Below are 18,948 nucleotides of genomic sequence, written 5' to 3' on the forward strand. Positions count from 1 at the left end.
AATTATTTTTGATTTAATTAACACTAATTGCAAACTTCTTTGTGCGCTCTGGTTGAGGGATATAATGATAATCATTTGACAATATCCAGTCGGTAAAGATGTCAATATTGATTAGATGATTTTTTTTACGACGGATATTCCCGTAAGCGTATATATCACAAGGTAAACACATCTGTGTGAAAACTTACCCGATAGATTGCATTGCAAAAAGCCAGCTTTGTAAAGGTTGACGATAAGCTAATTATTCCAATCTTCATTTGAAAATACAATAACCTATATAATTTAAAAAAATAATGATTTTGGCACATATTCGTAATACTCTTGTAATAAAGAACACAATAAAGTAAGAATCAATAAAAATTAAAATGATAAATAAATTTAATTGACATGATCTGCTATATTAAAATACGATTTAAAAAAAATTGTTACTACATATTATTTATACACTCGTTCATTGTTGTTAACACGATCAAGTGAAAAAACATAGTAATGATTTTTCCCGTTAAATGAATTGTGACAAAAATTGTGTTTTTACCAGTCTAATCAAATTGGCAGAAGCCAAAGAGTATGCAAAGATAAGAACGCAGCTGTAAGTAAAAAGATGTTTTAAATGCATTTTACTTTAATGTGTGTTTTATCAACCCTGAATAATAAAAAATAATATTATAATTATTTGTCTGTACACTATTATAAAATCAACAGCAACATAGAGATATTTTCAGTAAACAAAATTAATGAGTGCAAATCTTATAAAATATATAAAATTAAAATGATTGTGTGCCACCACAAGAACATAATATGATTGTGTGTCACCACAAGAACATAATATGATTGTGTGCCATTACAAGACCATAATATGATTGCGTGCCATCGCAAGAACATAACATGATTGTGTGCCATCACGAGATCATAATATGATTGCGTGCCATCGCCAGAACATAATATGTATGATTGTGTGCCATCACAAGAACATAATTTAATAACATAGTATTTTTAATTTTTTAATATATTGATTGATTTCATTGAACAATATCGTGTATGTATTGTGAAAGTAGTAGTACTTATCCGATACAAGATTTTGATTATTTAAATAATATTTAATAATTTATTTACTAAAATCACATAAGAAAAATTGAAAAATTTTGACTTCTAAAAAATTATTACAAAATCAACATGATTTTTATTGTGTAAAACACACTGAACCCAGTAAATTTATGTTTTTAAATATGTATAGGAAATATTTATTAATATAATCTTCTAACTTTTGAAAATGATAATGACAAAAAAATAATATTATGTACAGTGAAACTCTTTTGAGAATTTTTCCAAGGGATCGGAAAAAACTTCTTAAGCGGAACAACCTTCTATTAATGTAGGATAAATCGGACCATTTTTCAAATTTTCAAAAACCAAACATGAAAAAAAAATAGAAAACCATGAAAACTTCGTAAGTGGGAACTTCAAGTTTCACTGTATTGTTTTTGCTAACCACAACAAATATTGGAAAGTAAGCATTTAGTAAAACTAATAGCATTGTTTAAAAGAGCAGCAGGCAGTAGTTCAATCGCAAATTAAATACATAGTACGCGTGCATTGAAATAGAACCAAAGGCTAAATATTTCATAATCCATCTGTGAAACGTTATTACCAAAAAAAGGTGGAGTTTGAAAAAATGAAATATTTGATTTGTAACAAGTTCATCCTTTGTATTCTAATTCAATGCTCGAATACAATTACTAATTGTTCTTGGTCCAATCAATTATCTAAATTATTCCGGATTTTTCCTAATTCATGCTGAATTCTTCTTCTCAAAGCTGCTCTTTCTCTCATAATGGTTTCCATTCTCTCCATGCGCTGAGAGTGACTCGAGTCATTCTCAATATTCAGATCATTCACATTTACAAGACTGGCGTTAGAAGAACTACTGCCGGCCAGTGGCCTATTAGAACTCCTGTCCACTTCCTGGGCATTGGTAAAGGTGGCCCCGCTATCCGACATCGAGCGAGAAATGGGATTCAATAACCTGATGCTATTCGCTCTAATGTAATTCAAATTACGCACCGGCAGAATGGTGGACGTGTCAGAAAAACTAGAATTAGAAAGTAAGAAACTGCTAGCCGGGTTTGTAGGACCGTTTAAAAACGAAGCTACGTTCCTATTTGTGGAATTATTTTCTCTGCGTTCAATAGCTTGGGAACGGGGACTAATTTGCAATGTGGCGTGAGGAGTTCTTTGCTGCGTTGCTGATGTGACCTCTGCACTTCTCGAATTGGCAGTTGAATTTTCTACATTGCCGAATCTTTCTTGTTGCAAGATAACATTTCCTGATACCATCATTCGGCTAGGATGTCTAACGTTGTTCTGGATAGAAACCCTTCTAGTGCCGCTGTCGATGATTCGGCTTTCATTCAAAGATGGCACAGTATTTTGTACAGGCGGCGATGTATTGGTATTATTTCTTCTCGATGACGAAGATGTTTCACTCCTGGCGTGATTGGTTGCGGGCATATTGGAAGCAAACATGTGTTGATACCGAGACAGTTCATTGGGAGTGAGTAACCGTGCATCTCTTCCAATTCGCTGGACAGATATTTGATTAGTAGTTCCGCTGATGGGAGGGGATTGTATCTCAGCGGGAAGTTCGCCAATCGCAGAGGAGAACGGCATGATGTTGGAATGCCCGGGAGACGACACATTTTGTAAGTTCAGAGACATCAGGTCCGTGATTGGAACACACAGCAAACCAAATTCTTCCTGAAAGAAAAAAAAAATTATTCTAACCTTTGTCATTTGCTTGAAGACTAGCGATACATAATACATTTTTTATACTGTGGACTTTTTTGTATACCTATAGGTAAGCACAAAATGATTGAAACAGGATAGGACATGTAGATAATTCGAAAATAAATTTATTCAATTTGAAACAAGTTTGTATTATTTTAGGCTGCATGATTATTATCCTAGACTGGTTTTTTAAAGTAACTTATTCAAAAGATTTATTTCAATTATTCTTGAGATCATTAAAATTAATCACTTGTTATCACCTATATGTGAATAATCATTTAACTAGTAGTTTTAACTTTATCATTCAACAATAATAAATTACCATCATTATTCGTATGACAAAAATATCTACATATTTTTATAACTTTATTTCACAAAATAAATATTACCGCTAACACTCGGTCTTGGTAGCATTTTTTTATTTTGGTACAATATTTTTAACATTTCAGAGTTATCCAGTAATGTTGGCCTCACTGGGTGGCTTACCCGTGCTGAGGCCTTCATTTTATAATATAAAAATATAATCTACATAATACATAAAGAGAAAATAATACATTTAAAATATAATCTTGTGTGTTTGTGAGTGATGTGTGTTTTATATTGGTTTTGTGTGTTATGTGTAGGTGTTTATTTTTATTTTGTGAAATTTTAATAATATTGTCTTTTTTATTCGTTAATCCATTTTTTAATTTTGTGTCTGAATTTATTTTTGTTTTGCTCAATTTTAATTTCAAGTGTTAGACTGCTGAATGCTTTTATAGTATCTTATTGGTAGTGTCTTTGTCCAAAGCTTGTATTTACTGTTGGAGTTTTTATGTTTTCATTGTACGCTTGTCAAACTGGTCTGTTAGTGATATTTTGTGTATGTTGAAATTTGTTTTTTTTGTCAAAAATGTAGTTTAGTAGTGTTTTAACGTATAATTGGCGTATATCTAGTACATCACAGCTGTTGAATATTTGGTCTGTATCAGTCAGTCTATGTTTTTTTAGTATTTCCTTTAAGATCGTTTTCTGTGTGATTTACATGTAATTGATAGCCGAGTTTGTGGCTCCTCCCCAAGCAATAATTCCATATTCTATTATTGATTGGCAAAGTGCAAAATATATTGTTTTCAATTGTTATATTTTATATATGTTTCTTATTTTTAGGAAAATGTGTATTGTATTGAGGAGTTTATTTGTGATTTGTTTGATGTTATCCATCTGAGGTTATGGTCAATTACGATTTCTAGATACTTTATTTGTTCTGTTTTTGCTAGAGGAGGGCAATCGCAGATGTTGGTGTTTAAACATTTGTGTATTTTTATGGTGTTTGTGTTGTTTTTTGGCTGTCCCGTGCTATTTATATCTACTGTATGTTGTGAATTTTGTTTTCAATATGTTTAGCGTAAGTATGTTTGAGTCTAGCCATGTTTTCACTTGCGAGATTCCCAAATTCGCTATGTTATATACATTATTCGAATCCTTAGATTTGAAGAGTAAAACTGTGTCGTCAACATAACTAACTATTTCACCGTCTTATTTCATGCTGCAAAGTTCATTTATGTAAAAAGAAAGGGCCCTAGTATGCATTGTCATCTAAACATTCAACGTTGAGTCACAAGGTTGTGGGTTCGATTCCCGCACATGGCTCTAACACTAATATTTCTTTCTCCCCATCGTTTGCCGGGGAGCCTTCAAATATGTATCTATTTGACTGTCAAAAAATATAAAATTTTATGTGGACAAAATCTCATATTGTTTGTTTCATATCTGTCTATTCAATATGGAAAAAGAGTGTTAATCTTGGGCTAACCCAAGTGCTATCTAAATAAATATTAATTAATATAATTTACATAAATATTACGTAATAATATATGAATATCCTCAAACATATTCTCAAGTATAATTATGTTTATCAGGACAAAACAGGATAAAACAGAACATAATTCAATAATAATAATCATTCAAGACAATATTAGCGACTCTAAAATGAATATTTGAAACTGAAAAATCAAAAAAAAAATTGGTTGTATCTTTGAATCTTTTTCTGTTTTTTTATGTTTGAAAGACGCTAATATTGTCTTCAATGATGAAATATTACAATTTGAGGTTTTATTCATTAACCCTTAGAAGACGGGCAATATTTTGTAAATATAATATTGGAAATTATATTTGAAATAATTAACAGGCATATTACAATGTCAACATTTTACTAAGGAATTTTCATGAACAGTATTGAAATACATACATTAAAAACTTGTAAAACCTATCTCTACCCACTGCACATTGCAGTGCACCTGAAGGTTGTCATGATTACACTGAATTGCTATTGTAGTTGGTCGTATCCTTAGGGTTAAGATATTACAAAAATATTATCATGCATGTAATCGGGGTATCAATATTATTTAACACATTCACGGACACAATGTCTTTTGAGGTAGTTTTAAGGTCTATCTATAAACTTGCATATCGCAGTGACTTGCATGCACAATCAGTTTGTGCAAAAACATGGTACACTGTGACATACCACAGAGACTTGCATGTGCTAACAGATCGTGCAAAAGTCGCAATCATTTGAAGTGTATGAAAGCCATTTGCGCATTATACAGTTTTGCTGTGTTAAAGTATTTACTAACTTTTGCTAATTAAATAAAATTTTGTTTGCACAAATTAATGTTCGTGCATGCCGTTTGCGCAGTGAACTGTGTTGCCGTCTTAACATACTTGCTTAGAGTTTAACGTACATGCAAATTAGAGTTTGTGCAAGTAAGATTGAGCGTGTAGTGTAGATGGACCTTTAGAGGAGATGTGATGACACAATGTACACATATGACTTTTACATCAGGGACGCGATACAATACAATGGACAGTATTTTGTAGCCTGTCTATTCGTGTCACAACGCGAACACTTCTTTCCTTTTTTGCTATTTGTTTTTGGGGTGTTATGCCGTGTTGCGCTAACTCCTTCTTTAGCCAACGTTTCGGACAGCATTGCAGTGTCCATCATCAGGGCAGATGTGTTATTTGTGCAGTGTTGCGCTAACTACTTCTTTCCTTGATGGTATCACACCCAAATGCATAATATTGATATATACTCAAAACACAAAATTTTGTTCCTCTTATACAAAACACAGCATCTGTCGTATCACAACCCTCGGCAAGTGTTCATCAACATGTTAAAATTATGAAAATGACTTACATTAATCCCAATTAGTCTATTATCTCTCATCAGGCCAAGCAGTCTGGCCTCCTCTGGTCTCGATCTCTGCAGATCACCTCCAGTTTTGGAAGAGTTGACCGAGGAGTTGCCAGATTTTGAAGACTTGTCGTCGGTTTTCGATGAGTCTTCGATGGAATTTTCCTCGAGGACTACGTTGGGAACCACCTGAAGATCTTCCTGTGGGCCGCTGGATGTGCAGTAACCGCTGATGATGGTGGAGAGGGCATCTAACACCTGGAAGAAAGCAATATAAATAATATGTCCTATTATATTACCTACTTATAAGGGCATTTTTAACCTCCCTGTTGCCAACAGGGATAACCAAAATCTCTGAAATCACTATATTCCATGTATCAGCTCAAAAGGTCAAAAATTAATTGTACTTATATTGGTTTTTTTAAATTCCCACAAAACCTAATAAATAAGGCGGTCAGTACAGAATTGGTATAACCAACGAAAATTCCTAAATGAAGTTAATAATCAAAAGGGACTATGATAAATATCATGAAATAGAAGTGGATAGATCAGAGTCATTCACCCGAATGTGTTCCAAAATAATCAATATTTTGTGGTCCAAAAATCACTTCTGTCGACTGATTACAGAAATCTTCAGTGAGCCACAAAATATTGATTATTTCGGAAAAATTTTAAGATTTTCAAATGAAACTTAAAAACTTAGTTAGTTTTATAGTAATGCCAAAACTTAAAGCCACTTATGGTAATAATATAGTAAATATTTTACATGAGAATTGCTAACTTCAACATATGACCTGAGTATGTCAGTGTGGTATAAATACACAACATAACATTAACCTCTCAGACAAAGACTTTTATTTACTGTGTGTTCCTTTGAGAACTGTCAAAACGTGAAAATTTTTGTGTTATTTACGAGTTTTGCTAAAAGCTTCATAACTCACGTTTTGGGAAACGTAGCCTCATTCTAAAAAATGTTTTGGAAAGATTATGAAATTCACTATCGTATTGTGTTGTTATACGTAAATATTTGCGTTTCTAAATATACATTTTATGAAAACGTCAAAAATATGTAAAAATCACTGACCATTATTTCAAAGCCGTGAAAAATGTACTTTTTTCTGAGTATCATAAAGAAATAACACTTTATATATTGAAGAAATATAATTAAAAACTATTAGTCACCTCAAAATATTAACCGTCCAAACTAAAATATTTTTAATAAATTATTTAGAAACGCAATAAATTATGAACGAACAAGATGACAGATCCAATCGGCTTAGATAATGCACCTGTACGTTCCATAGATATTCTTGAATACAGACGCGTAGCGTTATTCATTATCGATACTCTGTTTTTTAAATCATGGCAATCCGTATACTAGTGATGGAAATAAATCGATTTTTGTAAAATCTCGCGCGTTTACGTGAAAAGACGTTCTAATGTCTTGACCGCTATTATCATATTTACGTCTTTTGACGTTCTAATGTTCTGAGTGGTTAAAAAACAAGTCAACCTTTAATGTTAATGGAAAAGACGGGTTGAAATCATTTTAATGATTGTTGAAAAGTCTGAAAATTACTACTTAATTAACGTGAATGGTAGAAATACTTTAAATAATTGAATAAATTAATGCATACCTGATCTGCTAATAGGCGGTGCTTGGGATCTTTGACCAACAGTCTTTGTATAAGGAACACAGTGGCGGCAGTAACACAAACTGTGTTGCCATCTCTGAAAACAAGTAAATTAATTACGATTAGCATAAATACATATTCATCGGAACATTAAATTATTCAATTTAGGTTTGATGAATGAAGGAAGATGAATACAGTTGGTGTGTGATAACTGATAACAAAATCAAATTGTCTTGACAAGTAAAAAAATAAAGGGCCCTACCTAACTACCTTTTTAACATATATATAACTCTAGAGCGGTGCCCCGGCAAGGCAAGGGTTCTGTGTTCGAGTCCTAGATGTGACCGTATCCTTTTCTGATTTTTCTGTGTCAGATTTTCATTTAGAAATCGCTAATATTGTCTTCAATAATTAAATATTACAATTTGAGGTTTTACTCAGTAAAGTTATTCCAAAAAATAAATATTGATCCTAGACTTGCCGAAAAGTCAATAGAGGTCGCACATTAAAATAAAAAATAAGATAGGTTTATCTAAAAAGACGCTGTCTAGATTGCATTTAGTTCGGATTGAATCTTGCGATCATACATAAAGATAGTTAGTTGCCAGTAAAAAAATGTTCGGTGAAAAAATGAAGACAATGTTGGTAGTTCTTATTCGAAGTATGATACAGTTAAACTGTATCATACCAGGATTTTTCATTAGACCATGTGAATTGTTCCCGAAAGCCAACAAATTAGCCTGAAGGGTTAATGAAAATAAAAAATTACAGTCAATCAAGGAATATGGTCATTTTACATAAATGGATCATAGAAACCAAGCGGTAATGTTAACATTAGAGAATGTCAAAAATTACAGTCAATCAAGGAATATGGTCATTTTACATAAATGGATCATAGAAACCAAGCGGTAATGTTAACATTAGAGAATGTCAAAAATTACAGTCAATCAAGGAATATGGTCATTTTACATAAATGTATCATAGAAACCAAGCGGTAATGTTAACATTAGAGAATGTCAAAAATTACAGTCAATCAAGGAATATGGTCATTTTACATAAATGGATCATAGAAACCAAGCGGTAATGTTAACATTAGAGAATGTCAAAAATTACAGTCAATCAAAGAATATGGTCATTTTACATAAATGGATCATAGAAACCAAGCGGTAATGTTAACATTAGAGAATGTCAAAAATTACAGTCAATCAAGGAATATGGTCATTTTACATAAATGGATCATAGAAACCAAGCGGTAATGTTAACATTAGAGAATGTCAAAAATTACAGTCAATCAAGGAATATGGTCATTTTACATAAATGGATCATAGAATTTGACGGCCGGCATAGTCCAGTGGTAACGCATTGGACTGCCATTCCGAAGGTCGCGGGTTCGAACCCGGCGTGCGCAGATAAATTTTATTTGATTAATTTGTGTTATTTCACAATTAATTAATTAAAATAATATATAGTATATTTGCGGCACGTTCCAGAGTGGAAGATACTACCAGAATCGCCCTGGTGTAAGACCACCATTCAGAATTGAAACGTTGCTCCAAATGGCTTTAGCCGTGTTTAGTGACTAGATCTGAATAGCCAGGTACTTCCCCACCTTCCTCTTTCCCTTCCCCACTTACCTTCAGCCTCACAACATCCCCCAATTGGGGATGCCATAGTCTCACTGGCTCCAGACGGGAGCAGTTGGGACTCTTGTGAGGTATTCACTATAAAAAAATATAAAAAATAAAAAAAGAAACCAAGCGGTAATGTCATTAGAGAATGTCAAAAATTACAGTCAATCAAGGAATATGGTCATTTTACATAAATGGATCATAGAAACCAAGCGGTAATGTTAACATTAGAGAATGTCAAAAATTACAGTCAATCAAGGAATATGGTCACTATACATAAATGGATCATAGAAACCAAGCCAATTTGTACACGGTTGACATTTGTCACATGAGAACGGGTCGCTTCTACGATTCGTTCTTAAGTTCAACAGCTCGGCTGTGGAACGAACTGCCGGCCTCTGTGTTTCCTCCCTCCTACAACATGGGACTCTTCAAGACCCATGTTCACTCCTTCCTCTCCACAAAAAGACCCTCCACACAGCATCCCCAAAGATGACATAAGCCCTGAGGGAAATTATTTTCTTCAGGGCCTCCTGTGTGGAGTTAATATTTAAAAAAAAGCAGTAATGTTAACATTATAGAATGTCAAAAATTACAGTCAATCAAGGAATATGGTCATTTTACATAAATGGATCATAGAAACCAAGCGGCAATGTCAACATTAGAGGATGTCAAATAATCTATATGAAAAGTAACCTGTTTTGCCGTAAAATTGTTAAACCCACAAAAAATCTTGTATGATCTTGCTTCAAGAAATAGTTTATATTAGTGACATCAGAAACAAGTTGTCAATAAACATTGAGTAAATGACCAGTTTTAATATGTACATTCAAATAGGGTTTTAAAATAAAACCATAATTTAATTATAATATGACATATTGCAATCATAATAAAATGATAAGTTTAATGACATTAGCATTATAAGCAATAATATTATTTAAAACTAGTGGACCCCGCAAATGTCCTTAGCTAGGTAATAAATGTGTAGTGAAAAATATATTGACATGTATTGTGCTTATAAAAGTATGCATCAACGCCATTTGATTGAAGGTGAAATATATTGGAGGTATTTAACCTTTTTATCTGTAGCTATATTTTTCAATGATACCTTTACATATATTTACAGCAAGCATGTGGCGTCAATAAGTCTCAGAGTAAGTAACTATGTAGTTTTAATTTTACTGCCCCTAAAATGTACAACACACTTATTACAACTTTTGATGAGACACTGTTACGACAAAACATTAACTAGTATAAAAAACACATCCAGTCTTGGCTAAAATACACCGAAATGGATACATTTTGTAAATAGAAAGTTATAAGTGTTAGGTCTAAAGCTAAAAATAGTGGCACGCGTACGGTCAACCAACGACATAGCTCTGACGAGCTGGACTCTTGGTCTTCATACGCAGCGCGTAGTGAATTGCGTGGCACTACGGTTCTTCATTAAAACTGACTGACGTAAGCATGGCTCTATTTCCAGCCTAAGTCACTACTAGCAATTAGTTGAACTGATACGTTGTAGATTAGACACATTTGATTGTAAAGTGCCCTCGCAACAACTCAGTGTATGTGTAATGAATAGTGATTGGTACTCACGGTGGTATATTATAATTGGCGGCCTGTATCCGACTGAAGAGCTGCGTCAGGGTGGTGTCGGAGAAGGGAAACTGTCCGTAGAGCATGGTATACAGCACCACTCCTAGGGCCCACATGTCCGAGGGCTTGCCGAGGTAGGGCTTTCCCATCAGGACGTCAGGGCTGATGTAGGCTGGAGACCCTGGAAAAAGAATTACCAATGTATTATTAGTTGTATGAACATTGGAAGTAACAATGAAATTAATGTATGCATGGTCCTGTCGGTGATAGCTCCGTGGTAACCCTCTTTCTATAACATTTTTTTTATATTAATACAACACGTAAGTCCCAACTGTCCGTCAGTGACAAAGTTCAGTCAACTGGAGTCAGCGGGACTATGTCATCCCAGGTTGGGGTATAATGTGAGACCGAATGTAGTGCGGAAGGGAAGGAGAAGGGTAAGAGGAAGATGGGAGAGTATCCGAATATTCAGATGGTCACCAAATACGGCTAAAGCCACTTCAAACAATGTTTCGATTCTGAATGGTGGTTGTGATCAATGCGATACCGAGAACATCTTTTCCTAAGCGATGTGCAGTAAATATACTGTGCATTATTATAAAATTTTATTGCTTCGTAGACGAGGATCTTTACCAATCGACCACGAAGGCCGTGAAAGGTAGATTTATGTAGATGTGGCTACAAGTTTTTGTTAAAAAAAGTTTAAAAAAACAATCTCAAATCATAATAATACACGAGGGCCATCCAGAAAGTAAGGTTACGAGGCCGTTGGAATTTTTTTTTTTCGAAGTTGGTGCACCTGGCGTGCAGGGAGGATCCTAACGGTCAGTTTGTTTGGCCCTTGCACAGGAGGCAGAAGCTTTTCTGGGCTCTATCGTGACAGGGGATGGGATGTGGATGTATCGCTACACTCCAGAATCCAAAAGACAATCACTTCAATGGCGTCATTCATCTTCCCCAGCCACAAAAAGTTCAAGACGACCCATTCAGCCGGAAAAATCATAGCATATGTTTTTTGGGACCGTAAGGGGGTTTTTTTGGTGGATTTTATTCCTAAAAAGACTACCATTAATGCAGAGGCTTACTGCAATACCTTAAAAAAAACTCAGAAAAGCCATTCAGGGTTCCATGATGTTTCATCAAAATGACAATTAAACACACCTTTAAAAAGTGATACAGAGTCATTAAAAGTGATGAAACAAAAATTAGGTTAAATAGTTACCTATGTAACCGATTTAACCTAGTTTTTGTTTCATCACTTTTCATGACTTTATATCATTTTTTGTAGGTGTGTTAAACTGTCATGTTGATGAGATACCCGGTCACCATTTTTTAGGTATCCTGTGAATTTCAATTAAATACAAGCATTTTTGATCCTACAAAAATGTTGTAACCTTACTTACTGGATGACCCTCGTATAAGTTCATATTATTATACTAGTTATATAAATGGTAATAGGATCTGCCCCACTTAATCTAGTTCGTTGACAAGATAATTGCTTTGAATAATTAATAACCACACAATAATTACTGTAATTCATGAGACAGACAGAGATTATAAGAAAACACTTATTTTTACTAATATGATGTCAAATGCCTTTATATTTCAACACAAACAATGTCAAGTCATTCAGTATTTAATAACTCATTAGGTTTAACCTGTTGCGAATAAGGAAAATCTACCTGAATAACATCCGCCTCTACCTGAAGCTTGTGTCAACAGTAATAAAATTACAACAGGAAAATTTTCTGTGATAATGCTTTCGTTATTGTGGTAAAAAAAGATTTATTACGCAGAAATAAAATAAATTAAAGATGTGTACAAAAAATGTCCTACACATGGCAATATATATTTTATCAGACAAATATATTATAAACGTTATTGCTACCTCAATTCTTGTCATTTTATGTAAAAATAATTGATTTTTAAAAATCATTATCTTTTTTCAAATTGCGGCCGGAAACTTTGGTTTCATAGAGGCAGTGGCGGCTCGAGCACATTTTCGGTGGTGGGGACCGTCATTTTTTATTTGTAGATACTGACATTTTATTGCCAGAAAATGGGAGTACGAGATCCAATATAAATATATACACGAATAGGTTTTTTACTGCAACAAAAACACTAGCACATAACCAAGATTTTTTAGAAAACCACTCTGGATTAAAATTTAACTTTTTACGAGTTTTAACAACATGAAACTCGATTACAATGTCTCTAGGTTGGTGAGCACCTAGGCGTTTCACTTCTACTTTTTCGTCAAATGTTAACGTACTGAATTTATTTTTCAGTAAAAAGTCGACTTCATTCATTTTTTCGAATAATTTCTAACAAAAATTATTATTAGATAAGAAGATAAGTCACGCACCTAACCAGAAACACCAAATATTCATAAATATTACGTTCAATAAAAAATAACACAAGTTAATCGTAGATACTTCAGTTTAAAGCGCTTTTACCACGAGAACGGCGCTATAGAAATAAGAAATGATCCGATCAATCGATATCAATACTATTATTTTACTTAAACGTCACAAACGATTATAACACGACTAACGCATATTCTGACCCGTGCATAACTGACCTAACTGACCTACCTCAATAATTACAACTAAAACAAACCATCACAAGGGGATTTTCAAGTCTGTCCCCTGAGATTTCGTTAGAAGATTCAAATACGCATGCGCAAATTCATAACATTTCATACAAGAGTATTCTGTCCAAGTAGAATAATCACTTTAGTGGGAATAAATCCCTGGGGTTGTCCCCCAACTGCGCAGAACGTTCTGCGCATAACTGGACGCTAGCTAGTTCGGGCTCGTCGGTCCCGTTGGTATTAATAATTAGTATGCTGCAAGGAACGGAGGAGGCTAGTCGCACGTTCGTCGGAAGAAACTTTTCAAATTTCGAGCTTAAAAATTACCCTAATGAATTTTTAGTGGAAATTTCTGCAACTGTTAATTACTTTCATGTAAAGAATGCATTCATTATTTTTTGCGAACTGAAAGAATTGTCATTTTTTTCTTGGTAGATTTCTGGAATATCTGTAGTGGGGACTGTCCCCACGGTCCCCTTGTGAAGAACCGCCACTGCATAGAGGTGTACATTTATATTTTTCTATGGTTAACATTTAGATTTGAATATTAAGCTTGGTGTTTTCTCTTTCTAATACTGTTTAGATCATATTTCTCACTATAATAGTAGAGACACACGAGTTGTTCCTAAAAGCGAACAAATTAGCCTTATAGGTTAATGTACCTAATCAAAAGCTTATAGTTTAATTACTGTTTTGTTGTAATGTTTTCTGTATCCACTGCCGAATAAACACGGTGCAAAAGGAACCTAAAGATAATGATTTGGAAATATACACTTTTAATAGTGGACAAATGTGTCTGGTTCTCACTGTAGCGTCGCGGGTTCAATCCTCTACTAACTAAATCCTCCATCATTGCACAACCACTTTTTCTGTTTAAAATGATGGAAGTAGAAGGAAGACAAATACAGGTCGGTTATAATCGTTTGTAACCTGGCAACATTCATCCTTCTTTAAAAAAAAATAAAAAAATAGCAAAAACAAGAGAAAATTATTTTTTGTGAAAATTTAATTTTATCATGGTGAAAAACAGTTTTGTATAGAAATATAGGCCCAGTTTAAGCCTATAATTAGATCAAAAAACACGCCCACAAGGCACTTCTTGTGTTATTCTATATTCTATAGCAGTAGCAGTAGACGTAATATAAACTGTAAAAATGAGTATAATTTTCGCATCATATGATAAATTCATTCAATTTAACTTTTCAAGGTCCATTATGGTACATATATTTTGAAGGTTATAGTATTAACAAAGCATTATATTATTATAAAAATATTGTACTTATAAATATTGATGGTCAAGGATTATTTTGATGGAAAACTATAATTTAATTCAATATAAAATGATTGATAAACACACATATAATATAATGTAAATCGTTTGAATACACAAACGGGATAAAGTCAATTATTAATGAATGCGGTTAACAATATGTGATAGCTTTTGAATTTTCCAAATCAGTGGTTGGCCTGTGGCTTTAATGTTCAGTAATTAATTAATAATCAGTATTAAAATAATAATATAATTTTAACAACACATAATGTATTATCAAATATTCCAATTAATTAATGTAAAAGTCCTAATTGACACTGCCTTTGAAAATGTTGAAATGAATTAATTCATTAAAATATTCATTTTATAATTTATCTGTAAAAAAAATTAACATCATTATATGGTTTTTTTTTGCATATGTGATATAGAATTTAACTAGAGCAGAAAATCTGTTTGCATGAAGTAGCAAAAGTATCAAACAGTGAGATCTGGCAAGAAAGGAACAACAATATAATGTGATATATACAGAATACGATCATCAAATATGAATGTTCAAAAGTTTAATTAAAAAATTAACTTTTTTTTCATTTTCACTATTTTCTTCTTTTCATTAGCCGAATAACAAGATTGTTTGCTGCGAGAAGATGCTGTATTCAAGCCATGCAACTGCGTGAGTACTGTGTTGGACTCAAATCTGGTTGCGATACCTAAAACTGTTAAAAGAAAACATGCGAAAATATTGTTTGTTCCATATTTTTCAAATGTCCGATAAGAAAAATATTTTCAAAAATTTATGTTAAACCCTCGGGCGAGGTTGGGTAATAAAGCTCTCGTGGGTTTATAAAATCATCAATAAAATGGAAGGATTTTAATAAACATGTTGTCCTAGGTCTTGAAGAAACTGACATTATAGAACAGCCAAAGTAACAACAGTAATTATTATTTTTAAGTTTTTCCAAACATGTTATTTTTTCGAAGCAATATTATTTATATTCATGTAGTTGTCACAGAACATGAACATAGTTTATATCCAGTACATTATTTAAAAAAATAAATTAAACATTATGATTAGGGTATACCTACCCGTTTTATGTAATAGACATCAGACTTGTATCGTTTTTTACAGGCAGTAAAACTGTCGAAATACATTCATAATCCTTGTATTTTATTGTTAAATTTCACCTTTTTGAATGGTTTACTGGAGAGAACCGGTCATTCTAGAAGTATGGGAGAGAAAAACAGTAGGGAAACTAGAGTTTTAGAGAGGTCTAAGTTCGTTTTGAGGTCAAAGGTATTAAATGCTATATTAAGTATGAAATAATAAACCGGAAAGGAAGTGATTTGTGGAATTAATATTTTAATTAAGAGTGCCACGTACTGTCAACACATCGATATTTCCACTATTATTTGTAAGAGAATATAATTAATCAAAGAAAAGGGGAATTACTTTGAAAATTTTACTATATCTCTCATCTCTTGTAGAGTCTTTACAGTGACATTTGGTAATAAATTGATACATCCCACATAAGAGGTCTTTACAATGACATTTAGTAATAAATTGATACATCCCACATAAGAAATCTTTACAGTGACATTCAGTAATAAATTGATACATCCCACATAAGAGGTCTTTACAATGACATTTAGTAATAAATTGATACATCCCACATAAGAAGTTTCACATTTAAGGTTAAACGCAACATAGTTTATAACCTAGGTGGTGTTAATTTAATTTTTTATTAAAATAAATTTTTTGCAAGTTATGCTTTAAAATAATTAAGACGAATTATTTTTTTGCGCCCGTACATACGTAATATTTTTTTTTTATATTTACTCCACACAGGAGGCCCTGAAGAAAATAATTTCCCTCAGGGCCTATGTCATCTTTGGGGATACTGTGTGGAGGGTCTTTTTGTGGAGAGGAAGGAGTGAACATGGGTCTTGAAGAGTCCCATGTTGTAGGAGGGAGGAAACACAGAGGCCGGCAGTTCGTTCCACAGCCGAGCTGTTGAACTTAAGAACGAATCGTAGAAGCGACCCGTTCTCATGTGACAAGTGTCAACTGTGTACAAATGTTGGGCGCGCGTTTGGCGTGTATCCCGACTACGCACCGGTGCCGAAGGGATCAATGACGCTAGTTCCTCAGAGCATCTTCCATTGTAATATGAATATGAATAAAAAGATTTGAATGTATAAAAACTCAATTCTTGCAAGAAAGGCATAAAAATACAATATTGGATTGAATCATCGATACAATATATTGTATTTGAAATTAAAATATTTGCCAAAATTGAACCCTGGTTTTCCAATTATTTTTTCAGTCCCTTAACATCATAAGAAAGTTTCTATATAATTCTATTTCTAATCAAACATACTAATTTGGGTTTTATGTGCACGCGTTAGTCAGTCCTGCGTCAAATCTAGTTCAATAAACACAAATTTTGCTTTGAATTTAAGTGTCATTTTCAAAATTTGAACAGGGACCCAATTTTCATTTCAGTAGACAACTATAATACAACTAACTACAATTAGCATGCGATAATTATCTACGTTGTCTATGGTTTTTCTATCATCGAGTAATTATCTACTAATTTTCGATAGAAAGCGTATTTTGGAATTTCTAATAGATAATTATCTATTACAAAGCAGTAGATAATTGGACTATTGGTTTTAGTAGTAGTTCAACTGTCAAAAAGTGTTACTTGTAAGGTTTGCGTGTGTCGTATTTTTGTTAATTATTATAAAAATGGTGAGTTTTGAAGATTTGACGCACATACAAGCGATCGAAGACATGGAACAGGCCGAATATTTAACTGAAAGGCCACCAAGAATTTTTTTTTCAAGAAATGATGCATTTAGTCTGAGTAATGAACTGTTCATAAAAAATTTTCGACTATCTAAACAATTGGTGCTCAAATTAATTGATCTATTGTCGCCTACTTCTTCAACGAACAACAAAGTGAATTGAAAATTGACAGTCGTAAACAGATGTATATAGAAAAATGTATCAAATTTATGGAGTTAAATACACGGGTTACCATATAAAAAAATAAAATTGGTACATTTTTATGTTGGTATTAATATCGGTTGTTTTACATTATCTACGACGGTTGAAAATACGCATTTATCGAAACAGTAGATAATTTATCGTGCGCGATCCTCGCATGCGAGCAATTGTCTACTGAAATGAAAATTGGGTCCCTGATGTATGTAGAATTCAGACAAGCGATAAATTACCTACCTATAATATAACATTTTTAAATGAAAATTATTTTAATTGGCATTTTCAAAATCATGGGTCCGAGTGTATTAGAAAAGTGAAGATGTGCTTACCTCTTTGATCTTTCAACAGATGGCGCTCACTGCCCAGATGTGTTCCCAAGCAGAAATTAGTGATGGTGATCCTTCTTGTGCGTTGATTCAACACAATGTTTCCTAATTTTAAGTCCCTGTGCACAATATTACGCTGAAAAAAAAAACAAAATTATAATTTTAAATATCCGTCTGTTCATGTCAAATTTATATCAATAAAAGGCAATGTCTGTATGTGTGTGCCCTATAGACTCAAAACTACTGGACCGAGTTTGTTCTTATTAGTGCCAGGGGTTTTAAGAGACTGATTTGAATGGTAGACTTAACGCATTATCTCTGTACTGGAATGAGATAATTTTTATTTTTTATTTTTTATATCAACTCCACACAGGAGGCCCTGAAGAAAATAATTTCCCCCAGGGCCTATGTCGTCTTTGGGGATGCTGTGTGGAGGGTCTTTTCGTGGAGAGGAAGGAGTGAACATGGGTCTTGAACAGTCCCATGTTGTAGGAGGGAGGAAACACAGAGGCCGGCAGTTCGTTCCACAGCCGAGCTGTTGAACTTAAGAACGAATCGTAGAAGCGACCCGTTCTCATGTGACAAATGTCAACCGTTTACAAATGTTGGGCGCGCGTTTGGCGTGTATCCCGACTATGCACCGGTGCCGAAGGGATCAATGACGCTAGTTCCTCAGAGCATCTTCCATTGTAATACCGATAGAACAAGGACAGCATACCTACCTGACGCCTGTGCTCTAAAGATTGCAGTCCGTTTGTTAAGATTGGGGAATCTATCAAACGGACCGCCCGTTTTTGCACAGAGTCAAGGGTTTTTTTCAGGTATTTAGGGGCTCCGGACCAGAGATGGCTGCCAAATTCGACAGTAGGGTGCACTTGCGATTTGTACATAGTAGGTATTATCTAGTTTTTTAACAGTAACAATGTGGATTT

The 18,948-nt window shown here is 33.5% G+C and overlaps 1 protein-coding gene across 1 annotated transcript in view; it reads right to left on the reverse strand.

Annotated features, from left to right (window-relative positions):
• Positions 1-277: 277 nt before the first annotated feature.
• LOC149417173 (uncharacterized) overlaps positions 278-18,948 on the reverse strand; it is a 41,996-nt gene continuing 23,325 nt past the window's right edge. Inside the window, exons 3-7 of the mRNA XM_089639921.1 lie at positions 18,020-18,152; positions 10,824-11,004; positions 7,600-7,693; positions 5,966-6,220; positions 278-2,754 (exon numbers count right to left, since the gene is read on the reverse strand). Of these exons, the coding sequence (XP_089496047.1) occupies positions 1,756-2,754; positions 5,966-6,220; positions 7,600-7,693; positions 10,824-11,004; positions 18,020-18,152 (1,662 nt within the window). The 3' untranslated portion in view covers positions 278-1,755. The remainder of the gene's footprint in view (positions 2,755-5,965; positions 6,221-7,599; positions 7,694-10,823; positions 11,005-18,019; positions 18,153-18,948) is intronic.

This window comes from Hesperophylax consimilis, chromosome 15 (genome assembly GCF_061612785.1).
Source record: "Hesperophylax consimilis isolate HC1 chromosome 15, BYU_Hcon_1.0, whole genome shotgun sequence".
Taxonomy (NCBI): Eukaryota; Metazoa; Arthropoda; class Insecta; order Trichoptera; family Limnephilidae; genus Hesperophylax; species Hesperophylax consimilis.